Source organism: Ornithorhynchus anatinus, chromosome 7, assembly GCF_004115215.2.
Source record: "Ornithorhynchus anatinus isolate Pmale09 chromosome 7, mOrnAna1.pri.v4, whole genome shotgun sequence".
Taxonomy (NCBI): Eukaryota; Metazoa; Chordata; class Mammalia; order Monotremata; family Ornithorhynchidae; genus Ornithorhynchus; species Ornithorhynchus anatinus.
In genome coordinates this window covers 67,601,954-67,618,531 of record NC_041734.1, presented here as the reverse complement: position 1 = coordinate 67,618,531, position 16,578 = coordinate 67,601,954, and the positions used below count along the sequence as shown (strand labels likewise).

At 53.6% G+C, this 16,578-nt stretch overlaps 1 protein-coding gene across 1 annotated transcript in view; it reads left to right on the top strand.

Moving 5' to 3' along the window:
* The window catches only part of GRM4 (glutamate metabotropic receptor 4), a 148,401-nt gene extending 132,639 nt beyond the window's left edge, over nucleotides 1-15,762 (top strand). Inside the window, exons 10-11 of the mRNA XM_029069921.1 lie at nucleotides 10,543-10,789; nucleotides 15,226-15,762. Of these exons, the coding sequence (XP_028925754.1) occupies nucleotides 10,543-10,789; nucleotides 15,226-15,275 (297 nt within the window). The 3' untranslated portion in view covers nucleotides 15,276-15,762. The remainder of the gene's footprint in view (nucleotides 1-10,542; nucleotides 10,790-15,225) is intronic.
* The last annotated feature ends 816 nt before the right edge of the window (nucleotides 15,763-16,578 follow it).

Sequence of the window (16,578 nt, the reverse complement as noted above, 5' to 3'; positions counted from 1 at the left end):
AGCTAGGGTTAGAATCCGGTCACCCGGCTCTTCCCATCAGGCCACACTGCTCCCTGTGAGGCACTGCTCTTAGCTGGCCTGGTACAAAAGGCTGTAAATGTCTGAAGAGGCTCTTATGGGTTTACGGGGAGGGGCGGGAGGGGAGAGGGGATGTGTGTGGAGAGGGTTTGTGTAACTGCAGGTGTTTCTACTCAGATCGACGGTCCCTGGGCCGCTCTAGGGAAAAGAATGGATTTTCCAGGATCGCCTTGGCTGATTGCCAGGGCTTAACCGGCTCGGTCATTCACAATGACCAGGGCCAGAGCTGGGGAATTCCGGCTTTTGAGAGTTACAGCTGGGCTGGGGGTGGAAGATGGACCGTCAGGCCGTTGACAGATCCCTCAGCTGGGCACAGCCCACCGGGGGACCTACGGCACCCCGACACCACATGCCCTGGTCCGGGAGGAACCCGTCCACAGCCAACATGGGCACACAGCTCCCTCCAGACACTTATTTGCCCCCACAACCCTGCGTGTGGGTCTTCACTTGGCAAACAGTGGCAAACACTTGTGTACACACACACTCATCTTTGAGTTCTCATCTACCTGTCTGTCTGTCTCTCTCTCACATACACACACGCGGCCAGGAAGCAGGCAAGACCCGTCCATCCCCCTGCCCCGTCTCCCTGCTCTGGTCTTCCCCCTACCCCATCCCCGCTGTACACCAGGAAGCAGGGACCCCATCTTTCCCTGCCCAGTCCCACTGCTCCCTGATATGGGTCCGCAACAGCTGTCACCCCAGCGCTCGCCAGCCTCCTCCCTCGCCTCCCGCGCTTCTCCAGCCCCCCTCTTCAGAGGGCCCTCTGTTCCCGCTTCTCTGTCCTGCTCCCTCTCCATATGTTTCGAAGTCTCTCTCCTTCTGGAGCAGGTGGACAGTCTCACAGTGCCCACCCTGATGCTGCCAGCGCCAGGCCTTAGTGTCCACACAGCCTCTCCCAGCTGCCCGTCCACTGGGCACTGCTCCAAAATGAGAGGTGCTTCTCTCCTGGCCTTGGTGGCCAGCTCTGCCCCAACAAGGGGGCCAGTGGGGGCTAGTGAGGGCCGGTGGGGGGCCAGGTGGAGGTCACTGGAGGCTGATGGTGACTATTATAATGATTATAGTATTTGCTAAGCACTTACTATGTGCCAAGCACTGGGATAGATACGAGGTAATCAAGTTGGACACAGTTCCTGTCCCACGTGGGGCTCACAGTCTCAATCCCCATTTTACAGATGAGGTAACTGAGGCATAAAGAAGTTAAGTGAGTTGACCATGGTCACACAGACAAGTGGCAGAGCCAGAATTAGAACCCACGACCTCCGCCTCCCAAGCCCATGCTCTTGCCACTAGGCAGGCTGCTTCTTGGGGGCAGTTGGGGTCGGCAGGGGGCTGGTAGGGGCCAGTGAGGGAAGATGGGGGCCGGTGGGAATCATGAGGATTGGTGGAGCCCACTGGGGGTCGGCTGGGCTTGATGGGGGCTGGTAGAGACCAGTGGAGTCTGGAGGAGGTGGAGGCTGGTAGGGACCCGTGGGGGCTGGTGGAGGCCAGTGAGGGCGGGTAGTGAGGGGCTAGTGGGTGGTGTTGAGGATCCCTGGGAGCTGGTGGAGGCCGGGGCGGGGAGGTGGTACCCTGCTGACAGGTTGGGAAGGGTTCTGCTATCCTTCTAGACTGTAAACTCATTGTGGGCAGGGAATGTGCCTGCCAACTCTGTTGTACTCTGTCAAGTGCTTAGTTCAGTGTTCTTCACATAGTAAGCGCTCAATAAATACCACTGATTGATTGATTGATGACTGGGTATTCCCTCATTCTGTGGGAAGCAGCACTGCCTAATGAATAGAGCATGAGCCTGGAAGTAAGGACTTGGGGTCTAATCCCGGCTCTGCCACTTGTTTGCTGTGTGACCTTGAGCAAGTCACTTAACTTCTCTGTGCCTCAGTTACCTCATCTGTAAAATGGGGACTAAGACTGTGAGCCTTATGTGAGATAGGGACTGTGTCCAACTCAGTTACCTTGTATCTACATCAGTGCTTAGAGCAGCGCTCGGCACATAGTTATTATTATCATTAGTCCTCCTCTCCTGTGCTCCTTCCCCCACTTCCCTGACAAACCCGCCCTGAGCCTACAGTGGGGGGGGCCTCTCTTCCCCTTCATACTCGGCCCCAGCCCCCAGCAACTCGGGAGAAACAATTGGATCCAGAGGACTGGCGGGGGGCGGCGGGTAAATGGGGCAGGCACAGATTCCCAGGACCTAGGACAATCATATCCCGGCTTCTGGGGACAAAGTCCTCCTGCCAGGCGCCCTTAATCTCTCCTGAGATTGTCAGGTGGGGAAACTGAGGCCGGGGGGGGGTTAGGGGATACAGTACAGCTAAACGAAATACAGACCCTGTCCCATAGGGGTCTTGCGGTCTAAGGATAAGAAAAGTGAGAGGGGGCTGGAGGCAGGTGGAGAACAGACACCCTCGCACCCTCATACTCCCGGGAGTCGGAGGAGAGGAGGGAGAGGCCAACTGAGATAGGCTAGTACGGTCCCAGTTCTCTGACCAGTGCCCAACTGAGGTAGGCTAGAGTGGTCCCAGTTCTCTGCCCGGTGCCCATCTGAGGTAGGTTAGAGTGCTCTCAGTTCTGTGCTCTGTGTCTGACTGAGGCAGGGTAGAGTGCTCCCAGTTCTCCATCCCGTGCCCAAGCCGACGGGCTTGGCATGATCGGGTCAGCAGGGCAGCAGCGGTGACTGCTATCAGAATTAATTTGGCGGTCTGTTTCTTTGAGGCTCACAGCCTGTGGTTAATCAGTCAAACGGCGATGTCTACTGAGCACTTACTGTATGCAAAGCATTGTACCCAAAGCTTTGGAGAATATAACAGCGTCGGTAGACAAGTACCCTGCCCCTGAGGATACCGGCTGATTTTCATGCCTTGTAGTATGGAGTGGAGTTAATTGATTTTCCTCCCGTAAACAATTAGCCAGTGATGCCCGCGACACTGTCGGGTCCACTTGGAGCCCCGAGATGAATCGGATGAACGAACGGACACTGCCCAGCACGGCTTGTGGCCAACAATCCAGTGCCCAGTGGCAGGGAGTGGAGTGGAACCGGGGCAGGGTACTGGGCTCCAGGGTGAGACAGGGGCACTGGAGAAGGGCACCGGGCTTCCTCCCAGTGCCTCGGACCCAGGCGGCAGCTCCGGCTGGCTAGAACAGGCAGTAATACATTCACTCACATTTATTGAGCGCTTAGTGTGTGCAGAACATTGGACTAAGAGCTTGGGAGAGTACAGTGCGGCAATAAACAGTCACATTCCGTCCCCACAATGGGCTTACAGTCTAGAGTGGGGGAGACAGACATTAATACAAATAAATAAAATTACAGATCTGCTCAGAAGTGCTGTGGATGAGGTCTTCCCCGATTGAAGCCCTTTTTTCCCTGGCTCCTTCTCCCTTCTGCTTCATCTATGCCCTTGGATCTGTGACCTTTGGGCATTTGATATTCACTCCACCCTCGACCCCACGGCACTCATGTCCATATCTTTAAATTATATAGTACCCAGTCCTCATTTATATCGAAGTCTGTCTTCCCCTCTAGACTGTAAGCTCATTGCGGGTTGGGAAAAATCTGCCAGCTGCGTTGTAGTATACTCTCCCAAGAAGTGCTCTGCACGTAGTAAAATAAATACCATTCGTTGGTTGACTGACTGAGGAGCAACAGGAAATGTGAGTTTCCCCATCATTTCCTGGGACAGGGCGCAGGGCGTATGTCTGGCCCCTTCACGCGCTCAGACTCCTGCCCCTCTGACCCGCACCACCTTCTAATTCAAAGGCAGGGTCAGGTTGAGCCACAGCAACGTCAAAAATGAAAGCCCGGGATCCTGGAATAATCCCCAGGAAAGCTGAGAACAGTAGTAGTGATCATATAATTTATTAAGTGATTACTGTATGCGCAACACTGTAGTAAACAATAGGAAAGAATACCCAGCTAATAATTAGACACAGTTCCTGACCCCCAAGAAGCTCACGGTCTAAGAGTAAAGAGGGAAACGGGACTGGTGACTGACACATAAGGAGAGAAAATAATAATAATAATAATATTCATTCATTCATTCAATGGTATTTATTGAGCGCTTACCGTGTGCAGAGCACTGTACTAAGCGCTTGGAATGTACGATTCGACAACGGATAGAGACAATCCCTGTCCCAACCATGGGCTCACAGTCTAAAAGGGGGGAGACAGCAAAACGAAACAAGTAGACAGGCAATAATAATAATAATGATGATAATCAATACTTGTGGTATTTGTTAAGCATTTACTGTGTGCCAAGCACTGTACTAGGCACTGAGGTAGGTACAAGATAATTGTGTCAGACACAGTCCCTGTTCCACATGGGACTCACATTATAAGTAGGAGGGAGGACAGGCACTTAATCCCCATTTATAGATGAAGAAACTGAGGTCCAGAGAAATGAAGTGACTTGCCCAAGGTCATACATCAGCCAAGAGATGGGGCTGGGATAAGAATCGAAATCCTCTGGCAACCAAGCTTGTGTTTTTTCCACTAGGCCGTGATAGATGAAACAATTAAATACTAAAACAACCTTAAAGGCAAGGACAAATAAATAAAGGCAAGAACGAATAATAGAGGAGCAAAACTTCGGGCACCTCAAGGTCCAGAGCCCACAGTCAGAGTCGCCGTCGCAGAGACCGCCCTGATCCCGGCCCACAACCCTAGTCCCCAGGCACGGCCCCAGCCGCGGCCTCGGCCCCGGCCCCAGCCGATATAACCTCCCTGGCCCCCGCCCCAGCTCCGGCCACGGCCCCGTGGCCAGCCACCGCCTCAGCCTTCCTTCTGTTCTCTGTTTCGCGGGGCCTCTGTGCCGCTTCCGTGCTGCTGCTTGTGTCCTTCCCCCCACGGTGGTGCAGAGTAGCACGGAGCAGGCTTGGTCTTCCCAACCTCCAGCCCCAGCCCAGATCGGCTGCTTCCCCAAGCGTCCACCGCCCCGTCCACTGAGATTTCGGGAAGCGGCAAGGCCTGGCACAGTCAGGAGGCGTGGCTTCTAGTCGATCAGTCAGTCAATCGATCATATTTAGTGAGCACTTACTCTGTGCAGAGCACTGTACAGAGCACTTGGGGGAGTATGATAGAGTTGGTAGACACATTCCCTGCCCCCAGTGAGCTCTGTAGCCGGCTCTGCCACTTGCCTGCTGGGTAACCTTGAGCAGATGCTTTAACTTTCCTGTACCTCAATTTCCACATCTGCAAAGTGGGGATGAAGCACCTGTTCTTCCTCCCCCTTAGACTGTGCGCTTCAGATGGGTCAGGGACTATGTCCAATCAATCGATCGATCATATTCACCGAGCTCTTACTGTGTGCGGAGCACTATTCTAAGCGCTTGAGAGAGTTCAACACAACAATATACTAGACGCATTCTCTGCTCACCACGAGCTTACATTTTAGTCTACAATCCCGATTATCTCGTGTCTACCTCTTCGCTTATAGCACGGTGCTTAGCACACAGGGCCCAGAGGAGGAAGAAGACGAGGAGGAAGGGGAGGAGGAAGAGGAGGAGGAGGAGGAAGTGCAGGAGGAAAAGGAGTCTGTGAGCTTGTTGAGTGCAGGGCCTGTGTCTACCAACTCTGTTGCACTGTACCCTCCCAAGTGCTTAGTGCAGTGTTCTGCGCACAGTAAGTGCTCAGTAAATATGATTGATTGATTGAGGAGAAGGAGGAAATGGAGGAGGAGAAGGAGAGAGCTCTAGCAGTAGTGATGGCATTTAAAAAACATTTTTGGAGGGTGCAAAGCCCTGTATCAGGCTCTGGGACTATTACCCGGACACTGACTCAGGCACGGCCCTTGGCCGAGCGGAGCTCCAATCTGAGGGAGAGAGTAGAGCCGTCCTTCGTTGGAAAATTACGACGGTGAGATTGCCTCTGTGAGGGTGGGCCTATCCAAGAGAGAACCTCTGGGACGCGTCTTGTCCATGGGAATCCAGCAGGGTAACTTTTATGTGTCCGACCGGCCGGCCGTACGGGGACACGTTGTACAGGCAGCATAGGGGAAGAGAGAGAATGGACACCTAGGGAGAGGTCGCCAATGAAGATGAATCAGGAGAGGGAAAACCAATGAAGCGGAATCATTAAACAACTGTAACAGCTGAAAGGTCACAGCGCTGGACCGGGCAGGCTGCCAGAAAGCAGCCTGGCCTTGTGGATATAGAGTCCGGGCCTGGTAGCCAGAAAGAGCCGGGTTCTAATCCCGGCCCCTCCATTTGTCTGCTGTGTGACCTGGGGTGAGTCCCTTCACTTCTCTAGGCCTCAATCACCTCATCTGTAAAATGGGGATTAAGAGTATGTGACCCACGTGGGACAGGACCGTGCCCAACATGATTACTTTGTATCTACCCCAGTGCTTAGAACGGTGCTTGGCTCATAGTAAGTGCTCAACAAATACCGTTATTATTTAATGAATGAATGACTTAAGCAGTTCCGGCCTCCACAAATTTCCTGGCGAACTAAATGCCCGACAGAGACTTCTCCCCGGAGAGGGTGGTGGAGGGACCTCCCCACCTGGTTCCCGAAGACCCTGGGTTGGAGGAGCTAGAGGCTGCATGGTGGGGACTTTCGCCCTCCCCTCGACAAGATCCGTTCAAAACACCAGCCTTTGGTGTGGGAGTTTAGGAGCACTGTAGCTGCCAAGTGGATAGAGGAGGGCCTGGGAGGCAGAAGAACTTGGATTCTAATCCCGGCTCTGCCATCTGTCTGCTGTGTGACCTTGGACAAGTCAATATATTTCTCTGTGCCTCATTTTCTTTATCTGTAAGATGGGGATTTAGATTGGGAGCCCTATGTGGGACAGGGACTGGGTTCAACACGATTACCTAGTATCTATTTGCTAGTGCCTGGCACACATTAAGGGCTTAGCAAATACTACAGTTATTATTATTATTACCATTATCACAGTGTTTGTAGTGCAGTGGTAGCTTGCTCGCATCCACTCCAGTATTTAGGACAGTGCCTGGAACATAGTAAGTGCTTAACAAATGCTACAGTTCATAGTAATGATATTCATTACACGCTTACTATTTGCGGAGCACTGTGTAAGAGCTACGGAAGAATACATAGATGAGATATGGCCACGGTCCCCGCCTGCTTCCGGAGGCTCAGCCCTGGATTCCCGAGCCAGATAGTCTCTGCATTTTCTCTCTGGGTGTCTGAACTTTCTACATCACATCGCACGAAGAAGTAATGTGGCCTAGTGGATAGAGCCCAGACTGAGAGTCAGAAGGACCTGGTTTGTAATCACAGCTCCACCACTGTCTGCTGTGAGACCTAGGGCAAGTCACTTCACTTCTCTGGGCCTCAGTTCCTTCATCTGTCAAATGAGGATTAAGACTGTGAGCCCCATGTGGGACGTGGTCTCTGCCCACAATGAGCTCATGCTCTCGGGGGGAGACAATTTTACAGATACATTCCCTGCCCACGCCTCTTTGATTCTATAAATTTGAACTCTGCCCCTCTCAGCTGGCACCTTCCAGAGGGAAGATGCCAATCCTTTCAGTGTCTCCTTGATTAAAAGCTTCTCCATGCCTCTGTCATCTTGGTGGTCCCTCTCCGTCCCTCCTCCGCTTGTCCACTCTTCTGCAGGGCTCTGCCCTGGAAGCCTTAGGCCGGTGAATTAGTCTCAATGTGGTCATCGCAGTTGTTGTTCACAAAGATGGTGCCTGCCCCAAGCCCCGGGGCCCAGCCCTGAAGGTTGACTTACTCCGGGGAACTGGTCTTTCTTGGAAGAAGCTGACCAGGGATGTCAACTGTCCATGGATTCACAGACATCTGTAAAAGCGAGCTTAAGTTAGTCGGGTCAGTGGGGCCCGGGTAGGCCTGTGGAGATCCTAACTCCTGGGCAGTGTCACTCGGGTTGATGGTGGGAGAATCCAGGGCGTGCCATCAAAGCTGCAGCCTTCTCTTAATTGGGCAGGCCTCGACCCTTCGGGGCCTCGGTTTCCCCTCCAAGAGAGATGCGGATGGTGCCACTCAGGAGCAGGGTCCATGTCTAATTCCCACCTGTATACTCTTTCCCAGTGCTTAGTAGAGTGCCCTGCACACAGTAAAGCACTTCATTAATATCATTACTGCTCCCCTCCTCCAGGCTCCTTGCAGTGACATGGAAAGGAGCCCCATCTCTGGTCTTCCCCCACCCCTGATTAGAGCTTCTCGCCAAATGCTTCTGTCCAAGTTGTCCACTTTCTTCAGCTCCCGTTCCAGGGGTGTTCAGTCTGATCCCTCCTCCTCTTCCCTCACCCCCCGCCCCCATCCTTCCATCTTCTCAGTTCGGCCCTGCACCTGCCCCCTGGGACTTTGGCAATTCTGGCTACGTGGCCAGGGCGAAGCAGGGGCAATTCAAGACCAGGGGAATCCAAGCCGGGGTGAGAGGGCGAGAGATGGGATCGAGACAAGGCTGCCCACTACTGTGGATGGCTTTTACAGACAGTTTCTGATGAGTCCAGTGGCTGCTCCCAGAGGAATAGCACCTCCACTTTGAATAATAATAATCCTTTTGGTACTCTTTAAGTGCTTACTATGTGCCGAGCGCTGCTCCAAGCACTAGGGTAGATGCAAGTTAGGTTGGACTCAGTCCCTACCCCACACAGGGCTCACGCTCTTAATCCCCACTTTAAAGATGAAGTAATTGAGGCCCAGAGAAATGAAGTGACTTGCTCAAGGTTACACAGCAAGCATGTAGCAAAGCTGAGATCCCATGACTGACTCCCGGGCCCATTGTCTAGCCGCTAAGCCACGCCACTTCTGCCAACCCCTGTCCCTCCTCACTTTGGTCATGACTGTTAAAATGTTTGAAAATCCGTCATTTTTACTCAGACCATTTATAAAAATCCCCATCGACAGTGGGCAGGGGTGGGTGGCGCTCGTTCTGGGACTGGATGGGGTGGCGAGAGGCGCCGCCCGCGCTCCTGGGGCCGCCGGGCGGAGGGGCCGACCATGTGAACGGCTCAGAGTCGGAAGGCCGGGTCAGAGTCGGGAGACCGGGGCAGGCCGGGCCCAGGAGCAGGCGGGCTGGCGGCCTGCTCTGATTGACATGTCTCCCGCTCTCCCGCGCACTGCCTGGAAGGCCTCCTATTGAAAAATGGATTATCCTACACCCAGATTAATGGGCTTTCATTTTGCTAAACATCTGTCACCGTTAGTCCTGGAGAGTGAGCGTGAAATTAGTTTTGACTGCAGAGAGGAGACGTCGCAGGGTGAGATGTGACTCCCATTCCAACCGGCTAGGAGAGTCGCGGAATCTGAGCGACCCTCGAGGAGCGGCGCTGAGAGGGCCCGGCCTAGTCGGCATAGACGGGGGGCAGGCTGAGCCAGGTCAGTAGCCAAAAGGGAGAGGGGTTCCAGGGAGAGGGAGTACGTGAGGGGAGGGGTCCCGGGGTGAGAGAATGGCGGAGAGGGGTCCTAGGGAGAGAGAACAGGATGAGAGAGAATGGGGGGTTCCAGGAAGAGAGGGTGTATGAGGGGAGGGGTCCCAGGGAGAGACAGCATGGGGGAGAAGGGACACAAGGTGGAGAGACTGGTGCTGGGCAAAAGGTGCAAGTGAGAAGGGGTTTGGGAAGAGGGATGTTGGGGGAAATCAGTAAATCAATAGTATTTCTTGAGCACTTACTATGTACAGAGAGAGCACTGTACTAAGCGCTTGGGAGAGTACAATTTAATAGAATTAGCGGACATCTTCCCTGACCATGACGAGCTTAGAGTCTAGGGATGGGTTGTAGGGGAGAAAGGGGTGAGTGAGTAGAGGGGAGTTGGGAGAGAGAACTTGTGGGGGAAGAGAGGGCTTTCGGGAAGACGCCTGTTTTGCCATTCTGGCATGGGGGAACGTTCACTCAAAAATGTCACTGTGGGACAGGGAAGGGGAATTTGGGAGGGAGAAAGAGGGGAGCCTGAGTCCTGTGGGGGACTGAGCTGGAGAGGAAATGTTGAAACCCCAAACATCTACTCTTTTCCATTTTGCAGGCCTGCCTCCTTTCTCACCCCTTCCCTCCACCCCAACTCCATTTCCCCTGCCTGTTCTGCTCCCCTTGGGGACGCTCATGGTTGTTGGGACCAGCTGTCCCTCCATGGAAATATCAATCAGTCAATCAATGGTATTTATTAAGCGCTTGCTGTGTGCAGAGCACTGTACTAAATGCTTGGGAGAGTACAATGCAACAGGGTTGGTGGATACATTCCTTGCCCTTATCAGGCTTAAAGTCTAGAGGGGGAGATAGAGAGTAATATAAATAAATAAATGACAGATAGATAAGTATGGATTCAGAACCTAATCGTTTTCCTCCTGGTGGTTCTTTAGTGGCCAGAATGCCCCCGGCCCCTGCTCCCTCCCCACCAGCCCAGCTTCCCCACCCAATCCAGGTGGGCAGGGGCAACTGGGAAGGGCCAGGCTGTCAACCTTCTGGGAAAACTAAGCTGGGCAAGTGGGTCAGGGCAGGGAGGTGGCGGACTGAGGGGCTGACCTGCGGTCCTCGTGTGCACAGATGTACATCCAGACCACGACGCTGACCATCTCGGTGAGCCTGAGCGCCTCGGTGTCGCTGGGCATGCTCTACATGCCCAAGGTCTACGTCATCCTCTTCCACCCGGAGCAGAACGTGTCCAAGCGCACGCGCAGCCTCAAGGCCGTGGCGACGGCCGCTACCATGTCCAACAAGTTCACGCAGAAGGGCGCTTTCCGGCCCAATGGGGAGGCCAAATCTGAGCTAAGCGAGAGCCTGGAAACACAAGGTGAGTGCTTTCCCCACCCCCGCGGGTCCTCCCCTGCCTCCCCAAAATCTCCAGCCTCGAATACCCCTTGTTTCTCCCTCCTCAGCCTTCCCCTGGTCTCCTCGACCCCCCACCCCACCCCGAGGAACCCCAAACCTAAATCCTTCCATGCTCTAGGCCTCCCTTTCCCACCCCTCTCCTATTTCCCCCCACTATAACTCTCCCTCAAGGTCTGGAAGGAGACAGAATCTGCCGGGAGCAGTGGGAAGATGATGAATGGAAAAGGAGAGCCTTGGGAGATCAGGAGGAGAGATGAGGGAGTTGGGAGAAAAGGGAGAGGGAGGGAGCCAGTGGAGAAGGAAGAAAAGGAGGAAGAGAGAGTTATGGTGTAGTAGCAGGAGGGGGGGATGACCCCTAGAGGCTCAGGCCATTTTCCACGCTGAGCTCCCAGCGTCCTGGGCACATGCGGGAATCCCAGCCCGCAGCGGGCAGTGTTGGGGCGTCTGGGCGTGCCCCATCCCAATCCCAAGTCCCAGCCTCCAGGTCTTCCTGGGGAGGGCCTCTCCTCCGGTCCCAAGCCCTGGCCCGCTGGCCAGCTGACCAGCTCTGGGTCCCCACAGCTGGGCACGTACCAGGCCGGCTCCTCTGCATCCCGGGCGGTCGATCGAACACCAAACTCATCTGTGGAAAGTGTTCAGAGCTGGAGGTTTTTCTCTGGGTACGGTCGGTTGCTGTGACAACCGTCACCCTCCCCCGCCCCGTCCCCACGGAAGGGCTCCCCCGGGGCTGGTGAGAGCGCTCCGAAGAAGGACAAATCCCCGCCAAACCCCCACTGAGGCATAAGCTTCAGGGGCGACCCATAACAAGAGTGGCCCATGACTTGGGGAGACAGCGGTGAGCCGTAGTCTCCTTTCTGAGTATCCCCGGGTCCCGAGGTCCCCGTGCAGGCCCACGGGTCGCCTGTGGGCACACCACCCCCTTTGGCCCAAGCAGGGTGAGGAGTGGGTCCTGGAGAGACGGTGGGGTTTTCCACAGCAGGGGCAGCCTGTAACAGGCCTGCATTGTCAACAAGGAACCACAGAAAATATAACATAGAGAAGTAAAACCGCAGGAGGAGGGCAAGAGGGCAGATAAAAGAAAGAACTTTCCCTCCAGTGAGAGGTGTCAGCACGGGCCCAGGAGTCAGAGTACCTGGGTTCTAACTCCAGGTCTACTGATTGTCTGCTCTTAGTCACTTAACTTCTCTGTGCCTCGGTTACCTCATCTGTAAAATGGGGATTAAGAGTATGGATCCCGCGTGGGACATGGACTGTGTCCAACCTGATTAGCTTTTATCCTCCCCAGATCTTAATACAGTGCCTGGCACATAGTAAGCACTTAACAAGTACCATTAAAAAGGGGATGGTGGGATACCTCTGAGTGGGTTAGGAAAGAGGCAGAGCCAGGACTCCAGATTCTTCCCCTCTCTCCTTCCCCATCCCCCTCAGAAACTGCCCCTGCTCCATGCTCTTCCCACCCCTCGTCTCCTGAATCTCCCCATTCAGTCAGTCAGTTATCTGCATTTATTGAGTACCTATTTTATTGCAATAGGAGCGTGGAAACACAAGATAACAGTAGAAGATCCAGCTCCTGCCCCATAGGAGCTCACAGTCTGATGGGGGAATTGACAATTGCCCTCCCAGAGAGGGTCTCGGAACCCAACATCCACCCTCCCCAAGCTATCCAGAGTTACAGAGGATAAACTGGCCAATCAATAGATTAATGTTATGTACTGGGGAAGCAGCGTGGCCTGATGGAAAGAGCACGGCCTGGACCCTAAGTTCTAATTCCAGCTCTGCCAACTACTTGCCGTGTGACCTCGGGCAAATCACTTCATTTTTCTCTGCCTCAGTTCTCCCGGTCTCCCTCCTACTTGGACGGTGAGCCCCTTGCAGGTCGGGAACTGTGTCCAACCTAATTAACTCGTATCTACCTAAAACGGAGTTTGCCACACTGTAAGCAATTAACAAATACCATAAAACAAAAATAAAGCAAAATATATGGAGCACTTATCACGTGCAGACCACAATACTAAGCACAGGGGGGAAAACAATACATCAGACTTGGGAGGCTTGCCTAGACCCCCACGTGAGTTTCTATTGAAAAAGCATCAGTATTTTACCATGAACTTAAGGTGATTAGAGAATTCAGAAATAACCCAGAAAGGCCATAACTTTGAACAAGGAAGCAGCGTGGCCTAATGGAAAAAGAACAGGCCTGGGAGTCAGAGGACCCTCAACGAGCTACTGTGTTTAGTTAAAGATACGTGACCGTCAAGGGACAGAGTGAAAAATGCTCCTGTCTCTGCGTAATGACCAGTCCATCATCCGTCCGCCTCCAGAATCAATCCCATGTCCACCCACTGTCCTCCTCTCTCTGGCCTGTTGCCGTCCCGCCCCGTCTGGGGCCTTGGCCCAGTTTGACGCTCTGCTCGTGGGGCAGCCCTGCCCGGCCTGGACTAGGGCCCCCAGCAGTTGCCGCCGACCATCACCAACTGGCCAGTTTTGGTCCTCGGATCCCTACTACCTTAGGATGTGGGGTGGTGTTCAGATGCCCTCCACCCGACTACCCCTACCCAGAGGCGCCCTGTCACATCTGTTCTGCTGGAAGCTGGGTCTGGAATATGAAAAAATGAGAAGCAGCGTGAGATAGTGGAAAGGGCACGGGCCTGGGAGTCAGAGCATCTGGGTTCCTTCTCTACTCCATTACTTGCCTGCTGTTTGACCTTAGGCAAGTCACTTAACTTCTCTGTGTTTCAGTCAGTCAATCATATTTGAGTGCTTATTGTGGGCAGAGCACTGTACTAAGCCCTTGGGAGAGTACAATATAATAATAAACAGACACATTCCCTGCGCTCTACGAGCTTGCAGTCTACTGTAAAATGGGGATTCAATACCTCTTCTTCTTCTTCTTCCTACTTAGACTGTGAGCCCCATGTGGGACAGGTACGATGTCCTATCCGACTAACTTGTAAATACCCCAGGGCTTAGAACGATGTTTGATACATAGTAAGTGCTTAACAATACCATTAAAAAACCAGATTAATAATAATAATGATGTTGGTATTTGTTAAGCGCTTACTATGTGCAGAGCACCGTTCTAAGAGCTGGGGTAGACGGGGTAATCAGGTTGCCCCACATGAGGCTCACAGTTACTCCCCATTTTACAGATGAGGTAACTGAGACACAGAGAAGTTAAGTGACTTGCCCACAGTCACACAGCTGCCAAGTGGCAGAGCCGGGATTCAAACCCATGACCTCTGACTCCCAAGCCCGTGCTCTTTCCACTGATCCACGCAGATTCCAATTTCTTTTTCTTGTGGTATTTGTTAAGTACTTACTATGTGTCCGGCACGGTTCTGAGCGTTGAGGTAGGTGACAAGGTAATTAATTTGGATGCAGCCTTTATCCCACATGGGGCTCATGGTCTCGATCGCCATTTTACAAATGAGGGAACTGGGGCACAGAGAAGTGAAGTGATTTGTCCAAAGTTACACAGCAGACAAGTGGCAGAGTCTGGATTAGAACCCAGGTCCTCCTGACTCCCAGACCGGTGCTCTATCTACTAGACCTCACTGCTTCCATTTTACACTCTAAGCCTACCTGAGTGCTCCCATGGAGAACACTGGATCTGTGAGTGGACTTTCCTGGCACCATCTGGCTGGTCCAACCCGGACTGGGCCCGGGAAGGGGGCGTGGGTCATTCCGGGATTGAGGATGATGAATCGGGCCCCAGGCCAGAAAGAGGAGGGCGGTGGGCAGACACGGGATTGATTCTGGGGACGGAGGATCGGTGGACTGGTCACCGTGCCGAGGCAGCGACGTTCTTCATTCTGCCCTGCACAGGTCACGTATCTTTAACTAAACAGAATAGATCATTGACGGGGCTTGATTGCAGGCAGGCTGGCTAGAAAAACAGCACGGCTAACAAATAGCGCTGTCAGATCTCATCTCTTCCAGCCCATCTAATTGAGATCGGAGGAGAACGGTGCCTGCAGCCTACCCAGAGGGCCATTTGTCAGGGCAGCTGGGCAAACTATGCTGGTTTGGGCAAGGGGTGCTCACCTTGCCTAGTTTTCTGGATCAGACCACCCGCACTCCATCCTGCACCCCTCACCCCATGTCCCATACTTCAAACCCCTTACCCCGAACCTCACATCCCACATCCTGCATTCTGAACCCTGCATCCCCTGTCCCACGTCACATCCCGCACCTTGAATAAGGGGCCACTTGCCCTGCTCCCTGAACCCCAAACTCCAAACATCTCGGGTCTCCACGTGGGCCTCAATTCCTCACTCCTATCCCCTTCCTCCTCTGGGAGGGGCAAGGGCAGGCAGGGTGAGGGGAGGAAGGGGAACCATGATGCGGGGTGTGGGGGTGGCTATTTATCCTTCTGCTGTGGCTTCTCTCTCCCTCCAGCCCTGGCCACCAAACAGACCTATGTCAGCTATAGCAACCATGCAATTTAGCCCAAGCTGATGGCGGCCTCCTAAAGGGCCCGTCTGGAGAAGGAGGAGGAAGAGGAGCAGCGGGAAGAGGAAGAACACAAGGAGGAGGAAGAGGAACACGAGGAGAAAGAGGTGGAGGAGGAGGAGGAGGCGGGCCTTCCCCAGATGGGTGGGCATCCCGAGCACTGCCCTGCTCGGGGGCAGGGCTGCCGTGAGGCGCTCGGGGGTGGAAGATCAGAGCAGTGGCGGCAAACCCCCGCCCCCCCAGACCCGGTGAGCCGCGGCCACCCCTGCCAGGACCACCAGGAAGGGCGGCGATGGAGAATGGGGGTGGCCACTGCAGAGCCTCTCCGGCCTTGTCATTGGGTATCTTTGGTCAACTTTCCTTTCTTTTCCAAAAACCGTGTGGGGTTGTTTGTGATTGTACAAAAAACTCTCGCTTCCTCTGTCTCTCTTTCTCTTTCTGTGTCTCCTCTGTTCTCCCTCTTTTTACTTCTTTCTCTCTTTGTCCCTCTTTTCTGTGTTTGTCTTTCTGTTCTCCTCTTTTCTGCCTCTCTGTCTCTCTCTTTTCTGTCTTTCTCTCTGTGGCCCTGTCTCTTCTGGATCTCTGTCTCTCTTTCTCTGCTCTCTATCTCTGTCTCACTATCCTTCTCTGTCTCTGTCTTTCCCCTTCTTTGCTTTTCTTTCTCGTCTTCCTCTCCCTTTCTTTCGACTTCCGTCTCCTGTGCTCTTCCTTTTCTCTCTCACCTCGTCTCCGTTCTTCCCACCCCTCAGCCCTTCCCCCTGCCTTGGTGCCCCTACTTACCAAATCTTATGTGTTGCAAAAAAGAAAAAAAGAAAAAAAAAAGGAAAAAAAAGAACAAAAAACGAAAACAAAAAGCGAATCTCGAGTGTGTTGCAAGTGCTGAGTTTCTCGGTGGTCTCGATGTGCGTGACCCGACCCCTGGATTGAACCCCGTCTGCTGTGTGCCCCAACCAGTCAGTTGCCAGCCAGCCAACACAGAGTTCAGTGCCTGGATGTTTCCGACTTGTCCGATGACAATGTGTAGAGCATGATTGTTTTATACAAGAAACGTTTCTAATAAAAGACCATGGTTTTGCACTCTGCCTCGCTCCCCTCCATCTCTGCTCACCCCAGAATCTCGGACGGGGTCGGGGATGGGGCGGGGGTGGCAGGTGGAGGCAGACTCTTTGATGAGCAACCGGTCGTATTGACAGGGGTTGGGTGGAGGCTGTGGAAGGGAAATAACCATCTGTCGCGGGGGTTGGCCAACCAGAGAGAGAGTTGGCTAGCTGTTGAGGAGGGTGGCCAGCGCTGTGTGTG